General features: G+C 44.5%; 1 protein-coding gene and 1 pseudogene across 1 annotated transcript in view; one reads left to right on the forward strand and one right to left on the reverse strand.

The window, feature by feature from the left end:
* Positions 1-296: 296 nt before the first annotated feature.
* Positions 297-18825, forward strand: part of MICU3 (mitochondrial calcium uptake family member 3) — an 81011-nt gene continuing 62482 nt past the window's right edge. Inside the window, exon 1 of the mRNA XM_068971032.1 lies at positions 297-686. Coding sequence (XP_068827133.1) covers positions 297-686 — 390 coding nt within the window. The remainder of the gene's footprint in view (positions 687-18825) is intronic.
* LOC138077956 (mitochondrial inner membrane m-AAA protease component AFG3L1 pseudogene) lies at positions 12726-18329 on the reverse strand (annotated as a pseudogene).

Here is an 18825-nt window from a genome sequence, read left to right on the forward strand (position 1 = left end):
GGCAGGCGCAAGATATTTATGACCGCGGGGTTGGGCCGGGAATGCAGGGCAGAGGAGCAGCCGGTTGTGCCTCTTCCTCCCCAGGCTTATTCGCAGCCAGAGACACCCCCCGCCCCCACTCCTCTACACCCCTCAGCCGAAGGCGCTCCGACAGGTGACTCGAGTGAGGGGCGGCAATCGTAGGGTCGCTCTCGACCAGCAGCGAAGCTCGGCGCACCGACTTCTCGCGAGGTTTCGGGCCCCCCCTCCGCCCCCTCACCCGCCCCCTCCTGGCTGAGGCGCCGGCAGCTCCCGCTATGGCTGCGCTGCGGAGGCTCCTGTGGCCGCCGCCTCGGCTGCCGCCTCCGTGCTCGCCTCATCATCCCGCCCCTGGGCCGTGGGGGCGGCCTGCGGGGACAGCCCCGGGCCCTCCGGGCCGGCCCTTCTCCTGCCGGGAGGAGGACGAGGGGGCTGTGGCGGAGGCGGCTTGGAGGCGGCGGCGGCGCTGGCGGGAGCTAAGCTTCGCGGCCGCGGCCGGAGGGGGTCTGGTCGGCCTGGTGTGCTACCAGCTGTACGGGGACCCCAGGGCCGACTCCGCGCGGGCGGCGGGCGCCTGGCTCCCCTCGGAGAGGGCGGCTGCCGAGCCAGAGGACCCGCCCGGCGGCGGGGGGCTACTTCCCATCCCGGTCGCCGCTGCCAAGGAGACGGTACGTGCGTGGGAGCGCCTGCGCGCGCCTGGGCTGGCCGGCAGGTGACTCCTGGGGTGAGGACGGCCAGGTGTTAACACCTGAGCGCGGGGAGAGACGGGGTGACGGCCGCGCGCGGCGCGCGTGAGACCCGACGTTGGGGGTTGTCGCGGTGTGGCTCTGGGGCCGCCGATCGGGGACGTCCTGTGAGCGAGACCAAAACCTTCTAGGCCGGGCAGCCCCGAGTCTGTTCACCCAGCGTGGGGAAGACACAGCTGGTGCATCACATGTCTTGACGCATCACATCAGGACCTTTAGGTTGCTGCAGCCGCCACCTAGCCACCAAAGCCCAAACCCACGACAAAATAAAACAAAAAACCCCGACCCAGCCGAAGCCAAGGACAAGGGAGGCTGAAAGTTATGGCAAAAAGAAGGGCTGCATAACGCTAGAGAACATACTCCCGGGCCTCAGCGCATGATCAAGGAGGTTCAGCGCCATAGGAGCGCATCAAAGGCGTGGTCTGAGATCCCAGAGGCCACTGCATTATTGTATGGAGGTTTATGAGTCCCAAGAGCGGAAACACCAAAATTGTGTAGCCTCCTTATCATACATAGGTCAGAAAGAACAGTGAAGATGTCACCAGATTAAAAAACAACAACAACAATTATTCAAGAAGTATATTTCTCTCTCTCCCTCCTCCCCCAGTAAAGCCAGATACTCTTGCTACTGCTGCTGCTGCTAAGTCGCTTCAGTCGTGTCCGACTCTGTGCGACCCCATAGACGGCAGCCCATGAGGCTCCCCCTTCCCTGGGATTCTCCAGGCAAGAACACTGGAGTGGGTTGCCATTTCCTTCTCCAGTGCGTGAAAGTGAAGTCATTCAGTCGTGTCCGACTCTTAGCGTCCCCATGGACTGCGGCCCACCAGGCTCCTCCGCCCATGGGATTTTCCAGGCAAGAGTACTGGAGTGGGGTGCCATTGCCTTCTCCGAGATACTCTTAAGTACAGTCAATAAGCGAGAAGTTGGATAGGACAGTAAAAGTAGGAAACTGAAAGAGGATTAACTCTTGTAGAGGAACTTCAGAGGAAACTGTACAGGTATCATGTAGTTGACAATATAAGGTAAAGGTGAGTATGAGGCAAGAGTGAGAAGAGCGGCAGGAAGCTTTTGTCTTACTAGTGTATTGAGTCATGCATGACTAGGAAGTCATCTAGGAAAATTCTTGCAAGACAGGAAGAATGTGAAGGGCTTAAATGACAATAATTGGGGAAAGAGACAGCTATTCTGTTTTGAACTTTAATATAATTTATATACCCTTTATTCTTTGCCCAAATAGGTGATGGTGATCTGATGTAAGTTCATCAGTTCTTTTGGTGGAGACTATTGATGTATTTAGAGCAGGGAATCTATATTAAGGACCTTCTAGTAGCAAATCACAACTACATAGCACAAAGTCTGTTTATACAGTGAATGCTTAAAATACTAGCAAATACCCTCAACCTTCACCCCCTTGCCCCTGCCACAAACACATGTTAAGCTTGTGTCCTGTTTAACCAAGTGAAAGTGAAAGGTGCTCAGTCGTGTCCAAGGCTTTGTGACCCCATGGACTATACAGTCCACGGAATTCTCCAGGTCAGAATACTGGAGAGGCTAGCCTTTCCCTTCTCCAGGGGATCTTCCCAACCCAGGGATCGAACCCAGGTCTCCCACATTGCAGGGTGTTTCTTTACCAGCTGAGCCACAAGGGAAGCCTTTTAATCAACCACAGTTATCTGGGAACATTGAAGATTCAAATGGTATTTTCTTCTTTCTAAAAAATCAATTTTACTGTTAAAGTTGAGAGAGTGTCATGCAGTTTTTGAAAGCCCACACTCAGAAAGCTGGGACTCTGGTTTTATCACTTCCTAGTCGTGTCATTACTGAAACTCAATGCCTGTTTCCTCATCTGTGAAAATAATAGAGTCTGTCTCATAGAGTTGTGACAGTTAAATGAGTTAATATATTTAAAGGAGTTAGAATGGCACTCCTAGCATGTAGTGAGCATTCAGCAAATTTGTATTTTTATTTTATTCGTTTGTTTACTTATTTATTGTCTATATTTATTTACCTACATTATTATTGCTTGGTGTTTATAAAACTCTTGTACATTGTTTTAAAAATCAAATAATACGAATGAGATGGCTGGATGGCATCACTGACTCGATGGATGTGAGTCTGAGTGAACTCTGGGAGTTGGTGATGGACAGGGAGGCCTGGCGTGCTGCAATTCATGGGGTTGCAAAGAGTCGGACATGACTGAGCGACTAAACTGAACTGAACTGTGTCTTACCCTTATTCCTTTTGTATTTTATTTTTCCTGCCCTCTGAAAACTTTTATAATCTTTTTATCCCTGGTGTTTGAAAATTTTAGGATAATGAGCTTTGGTGTGGGCATTTTTTCGTTTATTGTGCCTTATACTTAAGGATCCTTTCAGTAAGGAAATTCACATCTGAAAGTTCTTTGTACTTTTCTTGTATTATTTCTTGGAGAGTTTCTTCTCTGTTTTCTTTTTCTGGAATCTGTGTCAGTCTGAAGTTACACTTTCTGACAGATCCTAATCTAATTCAAATTCTAATCTTACTTAAATTCCAGCTTTTTAATCTGTTTATTTTTATGAGAAGTATGTTTGACTTTATCTTCTAACCTGCCTTAAGAACTATTTTGTGTTTTCTGCTATTCATGTGTTTCAGCATTCTGTTTTGTTTTATGGCTGCTAAAGTACTCTTTGTATCATAAGGATATTAATTATAGGATTTTAAAAATTTGTCTACTACTCTATGCATTGTGTTGTTTCTTCCAGATTTTTTTTTTTTAAATTTTTGTTTGATTTTCTAAGCTGTCACTTCCTTTTTGGAGGTTTGCCTTGCTTACCTGTGGTTGCTGCCTGTCTGAATTTGAGAAGCTCTTTGTACCTGAGCATGACTTTTCATTTGGTAATCTGGGCCTTTCATTAGGGTGGCATCCAAATGTCAGTATTTTAAAAGTCTTTTTCTCTGGTGTCATTGCACTTCTGTAAAGAATAGGTGAGTTGGGAGGAGGAGTTGTCTTCTGGATTCAGGCACAGGTGCATGTTCTTGTGAGTGCATGTGTGCTGGGGGAGTGTCCAGGGATGGGCTTCCATGCTGTTATCTCATCCTCTGTCTTCAGCCCCACTGCTTGCTCTGCTTCCACAACAACATGTGTTCCCTGGGCCTCATCCTTTCTGGGGTCTGTGCTGAAAATCAGCCAACTTCTGTTTGGCCTCCTCCTCCACGGCACCCAGGGAGCGCCTCTGCTTCTCTAGGTCAATTATCACTCCTCCAGGTCTGCAATTTTACAAGTCTGATGAATTATCTTGAGTGTTTAAGTCTCCTTTCCTTTTTTAGTCCTTGTGTGTTTACACCTTTTGAGAGATTCATTTATTGTGATTTTAATGTGGTTAAAAGAGGAAGGGGCTGAAAGTCATGAGCTCAATCTGCCATGTGTCAGAAATAGTTTCAACTTGTGTTGCCTCTTCATTTATTATGCTGATATTTGATTTCCCTGAAGTGGTAGAAGTGATTCCTTTTGATGTTTCATACTATAGCTAAGAAACTTTGATTTATAAAGCCTCTTTTAAGCTTCATTTTATATTGAACATAAACCTAGCATATAAATTAACCTGTAGCTGTTATGAGAATAATATAACTGATGGGAGTGAACAACAGTAGCTTACAGACATACAGTTCTGTTACCTTGAAGATGTTTGTTTTAAAGACACTGCCTCTGAACTTCCTCCAGAAGGCCTTCCCTGATAGATCTGTTCAAATACCCCTGCTTATCCTGTATTCCCAGATGATGACTTTTTGCAATTTTTTGTTAACTGTCTTCTCTGCTGTCTTAGTCTTTTAAGGAGCAGCATAGTGTTGGTCTTGATCACCTTTATATCTTCATTGCCTGATATGGAGCCTATTCCTGGTTTCTTGTTGTTTAGTCCCTCAGTTGTGTCCAACTCTTTGCCACCCCATGAACTGTAGCCTGCCAGGCTCCTCTGTCCATGGGATTCTCCAGGCAAGAATACTGGAGTGGGTTGCCATTTTTCCTGCAGGGATCTTCCCAACTCAGGGACTGAACCCGCGTCTCTTGTGTCTCCTGCATTGGCAGGCGGATTCTTTACCACTGAGCCGGCAGGGAAGCCCTCTAATCTTAGTAGGCACACAGTAAATATTTGTTGAGCAAATAAACCCATGCTAAATATTTGCCCAGGACATACACATTGAAAAGACACAATCCCATCCTGTGAGAATTAATAGTTTCATATTTTATTCAACTAAAGTAGTTATTTATAGCATTAGAATTGGGAAGACTTCAGCCAAGGTCAAAATTCCGGGCTTTGGGAGACCAAATCATGTGACATTTTATTTGTCTTAATTGTGCAAGCTTGGCTTGCCAAAATTTTTCTGTAAATATGGACTTGAATGTTATTAATGTTATACAGAGATGTTGACAAGATTTTGTTTAGAACCCTACAGTTAACCTTAAAGCACTATTTTTATCAGTGGAAAAATTTTTGTTCTAAAACTGGCTTTCTGTTTCAGGGTCAGAATTTTTTAAATCTGCTAGGTTGCTTAACATACCTTAACCTACTATTTTATATATTATTTGTAAGGCATGAGCTATTTTATGATTTGTTCATCTTAAGAAGAAAAGAGAACAATATTTTTTTATTTTTTACCTCTTTTGTGTATTTCTATAATAAAGGCCAGTAATCATGTATTTTTAAGTTTCTTTCGCTGTATACCTTTTCCAACCTCTTTTTAAGGCAAACATTTTGATACTTGAGGTAATGCTTCTTCTTTCTCGGAATATTGAAGAACTTGCCAGATGTGTAAATGTAGAAGAATTTTATGAGAGGAGTCACATAGATGGGAAGCTGAAGATAGGTAAATTCTGTGTAGAATAACCTGGTTGTATAGGAAGTTAAACTAGGTGATCCCCTCTTTTGTTTTCCTGGTAGAATCTGGGTTTCCCATGTGGCTAAGATGGTAAAGAATCTGCCTACAATGCAGGAAACCTGGGTTTAATCCCTGGGTTGGGGAGGTCCCCTAGAGAAGGGCATGGCAACCCACTCCAGTACCTTGCCTGGAGACTTCCATGGACAGAGGGGGCTGATGGCCTACATACAGTCCATAGGGTCACAAAGAGTTCACTAACACCTTCACTTTTTCACTTTCAGGATCTGGTAGATTTATTTGTCACAGGGTGGCCAGGTCAGATGCTATTGCCTCTTAAGAGAGAATGTTAGAGGGTATGGTTCTCCACATTTTTGGTTAAAAAGAAAATACGCATCAAGCAGTTTATGTTGTTTCATTTTTGCTGTGCTTTGAGGCTTGTGGGATCGTAGTTCTCTGACTGAGGCCCTCAGTAGAGAGAGCATGGGATCTAACCACTGGACCACCAAGGAATTTCCATGGCAAGCAGTTTTTAACAGTGATATTTCTTTAGACAAGAGATGGTTGTGGCTTTGCTAGGAAAATGACAGTGAGGCACTTAGAAGTTGCTGGATGGGAGAGAGATTAGGAGGTCAACAGGATTGGCAGTTGATTGGTCTTCAGGAATGAGAGAAATGGAAGTGTCTAGGATGAGATTCAAGTTTTTGTTTTGGGTGACTTGGGTGGGTAGTGCAGCAGTTCACTGAGACTAGGTCCTCAGGAGAAATAACAAAAAGACAGGTTAGGGGTAGTGTACATGGATGATGAATTTCTAACTTGCACAGTGGATCAAAGGATCTTTGGAGAGCTGAAGGGATGTTTCTAGCTCAATACATAGGTCAGAAGCACTGGAGAGAAATCTGTACTATAGATACTGACTTGGGAGTTGTCAAGTGTTGAAAGTCGTAAGAATGTATGACATTATTCAGAATACACATAACAAGAGAAAAACACTTAAGGAGAGAGCCCTGGTGAGCATCAGCAATTTACAAGACCAACAGAGAAATGGAACTCTGCAAAAAGCTGAGACCCAGACAGATTAAAGAAAGCCAGGAAGGTCACGGAAGCTAACAAAAGATTGCAATTCAAATATTCTAAAGTTTATTACTCAAAAGTGCTATCATGAACTAAGTATTTAACTTTCAAAAATATTGCACCTATATATCACCAAATAATTAAAATCTAGAACTTATCCTGAGTCATTATGGTAGTTACTTAAAAGGTTTTATAAAACTGTAGGCCAGGAGGCAAACTTCTCAAAGTGCCTGCCACCTGCTGGCAGATTATAAGAGAATAGCACTTGTGTCTTCTTCCCCACACCCCTCATCTCTCAGAATTCGAAGCTTGGCTGAAGCCATAGATTGAGTTGAACATTGATCTTCAGTAGAATGGTGAAAACGGGGAGGATATGGAAAAATGAACCACAGTAGAGTGATCTAAATGTCAAGATTTATAAGGGCAGAAGTTGCTGGGATTATAGGGGGTGCATTGTTTGATGATCGGCTGAGAGAAAAATTCTAGAAATATGACTCTTCCATGTTTCATTGATATGTTTTATTCAGGACTTAGATTCTCTTAAAATCTGTAGAGAAAGTGGCATTCTTCAATGCATATGTAATTCACGTACCTGCAGCTGTGCTCTCTTAATTGTAGGTGGGTACAGTGACTCCCTAGGAAGTGTAATTCCTTTGGACTAAAAAGGTATTGGGGGACAAATGGGACAGTTACCTGACCTAGAAAAATGGGTGGAGACACTCTGGTGTAACTCCATTCACTCACAGTATCGCATACTAGTCAGAAGCAATTTGATCTTCACTTAATGTTTAGCTTCTGCCTGAGAAAGTACAGATCTTCCTCCCCTTTCTTTCCCTCCTGTCCTCCCTCTACAGTGATCTCTGCCCAAGGCTGCTTGTGATTGCCCTGTTGTAGTCATTCAGTTGCTAAGTGGTGTCTGACTCTTTGCAACCTCATGGACTGCAGCATGGCGGACTTCCCTGTCCTTCACTATCTCCCAGAGTCTGCTTAAACTCATGTCCGTTGAATCGGTGATGCCATCCAACCATCTCATCCACTGTCACCCCCTTCTCCTTTCACCTTCAGTCTTTCCCAGCAACAAGGTCTTTTTCAGTGTGTTGGCTCTTCACATCAGGTGGCCAAAGTGTTGGAGCTTCAGCATCAGTCCTACCAATGAATATTCGCAGTTGATCTCCTTTAGGATGGACTGGATGGATCTCCTTGCAGTCCAAGGGACTCTCAAGAGTCTTCTCCAGCACCACAGTTCAAAAGCATCAATTTTTGGCCACTCAGCAAAGAAATAGAGGAAAACAACAGAATGGGAAAGATTAGAGATCTCGTCAAGAAAATTAGAGATACCAAGGGAACATTTCATGCAAAGATGGGCTCAATAAAGGACAGAAATGGTATGGACCTAACAGAAGCAGAAGATATTAAGAAGAGGTGGCAAGAATACATGGAAGAACTGTACGAAAAAGATCTTCACGACCCAGATAATCACGATGGTGTGATCACTCATCTAGAGCCAGACATCCTGGAATGTGAAGTCAAGTGGGCCTTAGAAAGCATCACTACAAACAAAGCTAGTGGAGGTGAAGGAATTCCAGTTGAGCTATTTCAAATCCTGAAAGATGATGCTGTGAAAGTGCTGCACTCAATAGGCCAGCAAATTTGGAAAACTCAGCAGTGGCCACAGGACTGGAAAAGGTCAGTTTTCATTCCAATCCCAAAGAAAGGCAATACCAAAGAATGCTCAAACTACAGCACAATTGCACTCATCTCACATGCTAGTAAAGTAATGCTCAAAATTCTCCAAGCCAGGCTTCAGCAATACGTGAACCATGAACTTCCAGATGTTCAAGCTGGTTTTAGAAAAGGCAGAAGAACCAGAGATCAAATTGCCAACATCTGCTGGATCATGGAAAAAGCAAGAGAGTTCCAGAAAAACATCTATTTCTGCTTTATTGACTATGCCAAAGCCTTTGACTGTGTGGATCACAATAAACTGGAAAATTCTGAAAGAGATGGGAATACCAGACCACCTGCCTCTTGAGAAACCTATCTGCAGGTCAGGAAGCAACAGTTAGAACTGGACATGGAACAACAGACTGGTTCCAAATAGGAAAAGGAGTACGTCAAGGCTGCATATTGTCACCCTGCTTATTTCACTTTTATGCAGAGTACATCATGAGAAATGCCGGGCTGGAAGAAGCACAAGCTGGAATCAAGATTGCTGAGAGAAATATCAATAACCTCAGATATGCAGATGACACCACCCTTATGGCAGAAAGTGAAGAGGAGCTAAAAAGCCTCTTGATGAAAGTGAAAGAGGAGAGTGAAAAAGTTGGCTTAAAGCTCAACATTCAGAAAAGGAAGGTCATGGCACCTGGTCCCTTCACTTCATGGGAAATAGATGGGGAATCAGTGGAAACAGTATCAGACTTAATTTTTTTGGACTCCAAAATCACTGCAGATGGCGACTGCAGCCATGAAATTAAAAGACGCTTACCCCTTGGAAGGAAAGTTCTGGCCATTCTAGATAGCATATTCAAACGCAGAGACATTACTTTGCCAGGTCTGTCTAGTCAAGGCTATGGTTTTTCCAGTGGTCATGTATGGATGTAAAAGTTGGACTGTGAAGAAAGCTGAGCACCAAAGAATTGATGCTTTTGAACTGTGGTGTTGGAGAAGACTCTTGAGAGTCCCTTGGACTGCAAGGAGATCCAACCAGTCCATCCTAAAGGAGATCAGTCCTGGGTGTTCACTGGAAGGACTGATGCTGAAGCTGAAACTCCAGTACTTTGGCCACCTCATGAGCAGAGTTGACTCATTGGAAAAGACCCTGATGCTGGGAGGGATTTGGGGGCAGGGGGAATAGGGGATGACAGAGGATGAGATGGCTGGATGGCATTACCAACTCGATGGACATGAGTTTGTGTGAACTCTGGGAGTTGGTGATGGACAGGGAGGCCTGGCGTGCTGTGATTCATGGGGTTGCAAAGAGTCAGACACGACTGAACAACTGAACTGAACAGTATTCTTTATGGTCCAACTCTCACATCTGTAAATGACTACTGATTGCCCTGTGCCACAGCTTTAAACTCAGGGATTAAAGTGATTGTGGAAATAACATAGGTTGAAATAAGTAAAAGCAACGTGCCATGAGGAGCAGCTGGCTTGAGGTCAGGAGAAAGAAGTCAGGATGATGACCTTGCCTTTACTCTCCTGTGCCCTGTCTGGCTGAGTCAGCAGCCTTTAAATTGACTTTCCAGGAAGTCTCAAGAAACAGTTTTATTTACATTAGCGAAAACTTCATCAAACGGCCTATCCAACTGCAACGAAGCCTGAGAGATATGACCTTGTTCTATGTGCTCTTGGCCCTAGCTAACACGAGTCCTCTTTCTAAGGAAAAACTAGAGAATGAGCAGTAGGTATATATTGGTCTTTGTCGGTTGTGAAATATATTGTGTTGGGAGAATAGCTTTTAAGTGAAAAGAAAATGCTCCTAAATAAATTATGGGATGTTCACTTAATAAAATAAATGGTTTAGACTTCTGGTTTTATCCATACAGCATGCTCCATAATCTGTCATCAAAATATTTTAAACATCCTTTTAAATACCATTCCACCCTTTTAAGAAACTAAAGAAAATTGCCAGGGCAGAAGTAAAGAGGAAACTAGGAGCTAGAATAGTGTGAGCTGTGGCTTCAGTGAGAGAGGAGTGAGTTGTTATTCATGGAATCCTGGGGGTTTGGATTTTAAGGCCCTCGTGGGGACAGGAAACAAGACCTTGGAAAGTTGGAACTGAAATTCCATCTCCCTAAAGCCAGAGCCTACAGCAACAGAACAGATGATGAACAAGTGATTCCCCAGACCCCTCCCCTCCCTCCCGGTACTAGGCAATGACAGGGAAGCCTGAAGATGTCTGCATGGGCTCTAAGTGGAAAAAAGGACTCTCCTGAGAATGTATAAAAATGGTCCCACACTACCTCATGGGGCTTCCCAGGTGGCTCAGTGGTAAAGAATCCACCTGCAAATGCAGGAGATGCGGGTTCAATCCCTGGGTTGGGAAGATCCCTGTGAGAAGTGGCAACCCACGCCAATATTCTTGTCTGGGAAATCCCTGAACAGAGGAACCTGGTGAGCTGCAGTTCATGGAGTTGCAAAAGAGTTGGACATGACTTAGCAAATAAACAACAACACTGCCTCATATGGGTTTAGAGTTAGCACTTCTATTACCCTGGGTGGAAAAAAAACAAACAACAACAACAAACTGATAAAGCTGGCAGAAAAAAATGCAAAACTTCTTTGAGGGAGATTCCCTAAATACCGGCCACCTGTAATTTCTACAGAGAAGGCCTCTAGGAGGATAAACTCATAAACTCAGCAAACTGAGTGATTATATTCCTCACAGTTTAATAATAGGATCATTTGGTTGAGTCTGTCAATTAAGGATATTCAGAATGATTAAAGACATAATGGGAAATCAGTATGAAGAATGGTAGATTATAATAAAGAATCAAATAGAACTTCTCATAATGTAAAATATGGTCTTTGAGGTTGGATAGATTAGACAGCATATAAAACATAACTGAAGAGGCAATTAGTAATCTGGAAGATAATTTTGAGGAACTACACAGAATGTAACACACTTTTAAAGAAATGGCAGAACTTCCCTGGTGGTCCAGTGGTAAAGAATCCACCTGCTAATGCAGGAGAAATGGATTAGATCCCTGGTCTAGGGAGATCCCACATGCTGTGGGGCAGCTAAGCCCGTGTGCCACAACTACTGAGCCTGTGTTCTAAGCCTGTAAGCCGCCACTACTGAAGCCTGAGTACGCTAGGGTCCATGCTCTGCAGAAGGAGAAGCCATCACAATTAGAAGCCTTTGAGGTCACAACTAGAGAGTAGCCCCTATTTGTCTCAACTAGAGAAAAGCCCACACAGTGACCAAGAGCCATCACAGCCAAAAAAAAAAAAAAGAGAGAGATGGCAAATACTAAGGAGTGTTTAAGAGATGTGGAAGATAGACTGAAAGGGTCTAAAATTCCTCAATTAGGGATTACAGGCTCAGAGAACCGAGAGAATGAGAAGCAGTATTCTAAGAGAGAATACCTGAAGAGTTCTTAGAAGGAACACAATCATTAATCCTCAGATTCAGGAAGCATAAACAGTCCTGAGCAGGATAAATAAAAATGGTCAGATTATAGTGAAACTGAAAATCAAAAATAAAGGAAGATAGAACCAGTTTCCTAGAAAGGCATGGCTGTTGGCCTGATTGAAGACTAATTTGTGACAATGGATAGAAGTCAGGAAACAGCTAGACTGTATTTTCAAAGAGATAAGAGAAAATAACTACCATTAGATATCTTTACCTAGATAAATTATCATTTAGGAATGAGGATAAAATAAATTCATTTTTCAAAGTCTGAGATTGCTTACCAATCTCTGATCATCATTGAAGGAACTATTAAACAGTGACTATCAGGAAGAAAAATGAACATGAAAAAAGGGTGAAATTTAAGAAACAACAGTAAATAAAGAAATCAGTAAAGATGAAGTAAATCTTAAATATTGACTACATATTACAACAATAATTATTATTATCTTGAAAGCTAAACCAAACTGGATCTCAAATATTGGATAACAGTGATATACAAAACAGTAGGACTTGATTAGAGTTGAACTGTTCTGTGTGGGAAGCAAAAGTAAAATTAGATGCCTGCTGCTGCTGCTTCTAAGTCGCTTCAGTCGTGTCCGACTCTGTGCGACCCCATAGACGGCAGCCCACCAGGATCCCCCGACCCTGGGATTCCCCAGGCAAGAACACTGGAGTGGGTTGCCATTTCCTTCTCCAATGTGTGAAAGTGAAAAGTGAAAGTGAAGTTGCTCAGTCGTGTCCGACTCTTAGTGACCCCATGGACTGCAGCACACCAGGCTCCTCCGTCCGTGGGATTTTCCAGGCAAGAGTACTGGAGTGGGGTGCCATTGCTTTGGGTTACATGTGCTTTAATTTGCTTCCTGGGGGTCCCGGAGGCTGCTCTCCAGGCGGAGGCGCTAGGCTGGGCTCTCCTGCAGCGGGCCCCCCACGCCAGCCCTGCAGATCCTCAGGAAGGGCCGTGCCCGCCTCCAGGCCGCCCGTGCCCGCCTCCAGGCCGCCCGTGCCCGCCTCCAGGCCGCCCGTGCCCGCCTCCAGGCCGCCCGTGCCCGCCTCCAGGCCGCCCGTGCCCCCTCCAGGCCGCCCGTGCCCGCCTCCAGGCCGCCCGTGCCCGCCTCCAGGCCGCCCGTGCCCGCCTCCAGGCCGCCCGTGCCCTCCAGGAGCTCCTCATAGGTGATCTTCTTGGCGAACGGCCGCGGCCCGAGCAGCTCCACCATGTCGGCCCACTCCAACACCTCCTTCTCCAGCAGCTGCCTGCCCACCTTGTCCACCTGCTCCGCGGCAGTGTGTGAGCAGGTCCAGGGTGTGCGCAGGCGCGGAGCCGATGAGCCGCTGCACCTCCTCGTCCATGAGCTGGGCTGTGGCCTCGCTGAATGGCCTCTCCACCAGCGCCTCGCCTGGCCATGGGAAATCGAAGGACACCTGGGCCAGCTTCTCGCTCATCCTGAGCTGCACAATCTGGGCATAGGTACTCTGGGTGACCTTCCTCAGGTCGTCCTGGCCCCCCATGGTGACCCGCCCAAAGAACAGCTGCTCAGCCACGTGGCTGCCCAGCATGGCGCACATGCGATCAAAGAGCTGCTCCCATGTGTACAGATACTGCTCCCTGGGCAGGCACTGGGCATAGCCAAGCCCCTTGCCCCCGGGGGACGATAGACACCTTGAGCAGGAGGTCTGTGTGTTCCAGGAACCAGCCCACCATGGCATGGCCAGGCTCCTGGTAGGCCACCATCATCTTCTCGCTGGACTGCAGGACCTGTGTCTTCTTCTCAAGGCCTCCAGTGACCCTCTGGATGGCCTGCTTGAAGTGCTTCTCCCAGACAGAGGGGTTTAGGTGGCGGGCGGCGATTAGGGTCGCTTCATTGCAAACATTAGAAATATCAGCACCTGTGAAGCCTGGAGTGAGGGCCGCAAGCTTCTTCGCCAGGGCATCCTTGCTGAGGCTCTCCTCCAACTTGAGTGGATGCAGGTGGACCCTGAAGATAGACGACCTGCCTTTGATTTCCGGGAGGCCAATGTAAATCTGACGGTCGAAGCAGCCCGGCCGCATCAGGGCTGGGTCAAGGACGTCTGGGTGGTTGGTGCCAGCCAGCACAATGACGTTCATGGTAGAGTTGAATCCATCCATCTCCATGAGCAGCTGGTTCAGGGTGTTCTGCTCACTCTGGCCTCCGAAGTGCCCACGGCCACGATTCAGGCCAGTTGCATCAATCTCGAAAATTAGATGCCTACCCCATTGCAATAATAACCCAGGTGGATTACAGCCTTAAAGGTGATAAGTAAAACTTCAAGATATTTAGAGAAAAATATACGAAAATGAAATTTTGACCCTAGGAGGAGGAGGATTTTCAAAATAAGGCAAAGAACACAATTTCGGATGGAAAACACTGCCTCATTTCACTTCAATAAAACAAAAATATCTATGAAAATACAAAGAAGTCTTGGAATGGAAGAAGATACTTAAGATACATAGCACTCCCATGAAGTAAGTATCCAGAGTATATAGTGATGATCTACAGGTTAATAAGAAAAACAACAACACAATAGAAAAATGGACAAAAGGTTCGAATAGGCAATTCAGGAGTAAGATATTCAAAAGACCTATAAATACATGAAAAGATGCTTAATATCACTAGCAATAGGGAAATACAGCTATAGTGAAACACCCTACCGATTAGGTGTAGGGATGGTTGATTTGAATCTGTAAGGTCTATTTCACCTATATAGTTTTTTAATCTCAAAATCATTTTACTCTTTCTAATATTAGAAAGTTAGAACTGGACATGGAACAATGGACTGGTTCCAAACTGGGAAAGGAGTACGTCAAGGCTGTATACTGTCACCCTGCTTGTTTAACTTATATGCAGAGTGCATCATGCGACATGCCAGGCTGGATGAAACACAACCTGGAATCAAGATTGCCAGGAGAAATATCAATAACCTCAGATATGCAGATGACACCACCCTTATGGCAGAAAGCAAAGAAGAACTAAAGAGCTTCTTGATGAAAGTAAGAGAGGAAAGTGAAAAAGTTGGCTTAAAACTCCACATTCAGAGAACTAAGATCATGGCACCTGGTCCTATCACTTCATAGCAAATAGATGGGGAAAAAATGGAAACAGTAAGAGACTTTTATTTTCTTGGACTCCAAGATCACTGCAGATGGTGACTGCACTCATGAAATTAAAAGACGCTTACTCCTTGGAAGAAAAGCTATGACAAACCTAGACAGCATATTCAAAAGTAGAGACATTACTTTCCCAGCAAATGTCTGTCTATCCAAAGCTATGGTTTTTCCAATAGTCATGTACGGATGTGAGAATTGTACTATAAAGAAAGCTGAGCGCTGAAGAATTGATGCTTTTGAACTGTGGTGTTGAGAGAAGACTCTTGAGAGTCCCTTGGACTGCAAGGAGATCCAACCAGTCAATCCTAAAGGAAATGAGCTCTGAATATTCATTGGAAGGACTGATGCTGAAGCTGAAACTCCAATACTTTGGCCACCTGATATGAAGAACTGACTCATTTGAAAAGACCCTGATGCTGGAAAAGATTGAAGGCAGGAGGAGGAGGGGACAATAGAGGATGAGATGGTTGGATGGCATCACCAACTCGATGGATGTGAGTTTGAGCAGGCTCTGGGAGTTGGTGACGGACAGGAAAGCCTGGTGTGCTGCAGTCCATGGGTCACAAAGAGTCGGACATGACTGAGCAACTGAACTGAACTGAATACTTTATTGGGTTATTAGTAGTAGCTTTAATTTTGTTCCCATCCCTTAATCCTCTCCAAACTTAATTTTTAAATCTGTTTTATAAATGAAGGCAGTAGTTTTATAAACTTTGTCCCAGATAATGCCTTTTCAGCTTTCCTTTCTATTAAATTCAGGTAACATTTAAGTTCTTCCAAAAAATTTAATGCCAGTGTAATGGGAATAAACTACCCAAACTACATCATTTTAAAACTTTTTTATCCTTTTCTGTAATAATTTCAACAGTCAGAAACAAAACCCACATGGTAACTTGAACAGTTAAGGCTCAGTATAAAGAAATATTAACCATTTACAGGGGATTAACTACTAAGAAGGAATCAGGATTATAAAGAATACCCTTGGGCTAAGAGAGGGTACCCAAGGAAGGAACAAAGTTGAAAGGACAGCAGCAGTGGTCTCCCTTGGTTGGGAATCAGGCCTCTTTGGAAGAGATGTGTTCACTGCTAGAGTTCATCCAAGTTGCTGGGCCAAGGCTGGCATAGAAAGAACCACAAGCGGGGACTGGCAGTCTGCAAGCCTCCTGCTGGGGTACCACTGGGCCAGTGTTGGCAGACAGGGAATCCTGGACGGGAAATGCCTGACCCCACTCCCCCCACCCCCAGCTGGGAAGCATACAGGCCAAGGCTAGTTGGGCCAAGAATCTTAAGTTGTGACTAGCAAGCAGGGATCCGCCACCCTCACCCCCACTGGGGTACAGGTAGGTTGAGGAGTCTGAGACTGATTTTATTTAATGTTTTTTGTTTGGTTGTTTATAAATTATCCAAAAGAGAGGGAACATAGTTAAATCTCCAAATATTCAAGTTCTTCCAGAGAGTAAATTTCCAACTTGATTGGAATGGCCTATAAAAGAACATTTTTAAGGACTATATATGTGAGTAAAGGACAAGGCAGGTGGGTTGCTCTGTGGTTGGTGTTCTGGACTAAATGGTCTGTGAAGTGAATTGAAGTGACGTCGCTCAGTCGTGCCTGACATTGCAACCCCGTGGACTGTAGTTTACAAGGTTCCTCTGTCCATGAATTTTCCAGGCAAGAGTACTGCAGTGGGTTGCCATTTCCTTCTCCAGGGGATCTTCCTGACGGAGGGATTGAACCCAGGTCTCCTGCATTGCGGGCAGACGCTTTACCGTCTGAGCCACCAGGGAAGCCCAATGGTCTGTATCTCCCCAAAATTCATATACTGAAGCCCTAACCCCTCGATTAGGGCTGTATTAGAAAGTGAGACCTCCAAGGGAGTAATTAAGGTTAAATGAGGTCAGGAGAGTGGGCTCCCGATCTGATAGGATTAGTATAAGAAGAGGCACCAGAGAGCTTGCCCTCTCTCTGTGTGCCCACACCCTGCAGAAGGGGCATGTGGGGACGTAGAAGGAACGTGGCAGTCTGCAAGCCAGAGAGAGAGATCATACCACGTCAGTCCTGGCACCTTGATCTTGGACTTCTAGCTTCCAGAACTGTGACAAAGTAAATTCTGTCAGTAAGCCATCCAGTCTCTGCTATTTTGTTATAGCTGCAGGTAAATTCAAGGTGACTTATTTAAGGAAAAATAGCCGACTATTAATGGTATGGTGTGTTTGTTTCTTTCAGTTGTAATCTAGAAAAACTGTTTGGAGTGATTGTGTAATCAGGCCCCAAAGACAATGGCTGTCTGCATAGCCAGAGGTTTTGTCATTGAGGGTCAGCCGTCACTCTCAAGAAATCAGTAGAATATGTGGTATTGCATATGCAATATGCACATATTGCATAATCTAGATGTTTGGAGCTGCGTCAGGATGATTGAGAGAAAGGTCGTAGCACATGAAGCAGATGGGAGCCACAAGGAAATGTCAGGCAATTGGAATTGTTTGGTCACCATGGACGTATTTAGAGAACTCCCAACTTACAGTGACAGGGAAGTACTGAGCTGGCAAATATACGCGTGGATCTGAGGTGTCAAAGACTATTTCTGGACCCTGCTGATTAACACATTGGTACTCTTCGTAAACTGATTTTATTAACCAGAGGAGATGGAAGTGTTCTCATTTAATTTTCATGTAATGTTTACACTTTGTGGTTAACGTTCGCTGTTTAGTTGCTCAGTCGTGTCCGATTCTTTGCTACCCCATGGACTGTAGCCCGCCAAGCTCCTGTGTCCTTGAGATTCTACAGCCAAGAATACTGGAGTGGGTTGCCATTTCCTTTTCCAGGGAATCTCCCAAATCCAGGGATCAAACCTGGGTCTCCTGCATTGCAGGCAGATTCTTTACCGGCTGAGCCACTGGGGAAACCAGCAGAGTTAGTCTTAATTTGTCCATTTTACAGTGAAAATGCTAAAGTTTAGAAATCTCTTTTTCCCAAGTTTACCTAATTAGGAAGTATTGAAACTGGCATTTGAACATAGGCCTGGAGGATTGTAAAATCGGTGCGCTTGTATTTCAGTGTACCAAGTTGTGTAATGTGGAAGAACACTCAGTTGGGTGTCCTGAAACCTGAGTTTTGGTCTCAGATTCATTTGCTGCCTGAGTGGCCCTGATTAAGTCCTGTCTAGATGCTGGACTAAACTAACTCTTTTGTAAAGTGGAGCTAATATATGTTCCATTTGCTTTTTAAGAAATAATACACCATTCCACAATTTTTTCTGTCTATACACATATGTCTGTGTATGCATGTGTATATGTGTATGTATTTATATGTGATATATAAATGATTTATGTTTAAGAATGAGCTTTATTTGATTTAATCTTTTTATTTTTTACCCATTCTTCCGTAATTTGCTTTTTCTCACTCTGCTATGTGTCTTATGGTTCTTACTGTAAAACCACTTCTAGATCTACCTAATCGAATCCTTTTTAAATGACCACAGACCACTCCAGTGATGTGCCATAATTTATTTAAACATTGCTCTACTGATGGGAATTTTGATTGTTTCTATTTTTCCACTGTTAACTGTGCTACGGTGAATATCTAGGGTTCTTTGTAGATGCAAATGTTAAGTTGCTGGGTCCATAGCTATTATATTTTGATGAAACTATCAATTTGTTCTTCAAAGTGGTTATACTAAGGTATACTTTTGCCAGAAATAAGTAATTGGCGTCCAGTATCCCCTTTCACTTTGCCAAATTTGTTTTCCCAATTTGAGTATGAAAAATGATTTACCGTGCTTGTTATAATTTCTATTTCTCTGATTGTTAGTGAAGTGGAGAACTTTTTGTTTATTTATAGTTTCCTGGGGATTGCCCATTAATATCCTTTGCCA

This window comes from Capricornis sumatraensis, chromosome 4 (genome assembly GCF_032405125.1).
Source record: "Capricornis sumatraensis isolate serow.1 chromosome 4, serow.2, whole genome shotgun sequence".
In the NCBI taxonomy this organism is placed as follows: domain Eukaryota; kingdom Metazoa; phylum Chordata; class Mammalia; order Artiodactyla; family Bovidae; genus Capricornis; species Capricornis sumatraensis.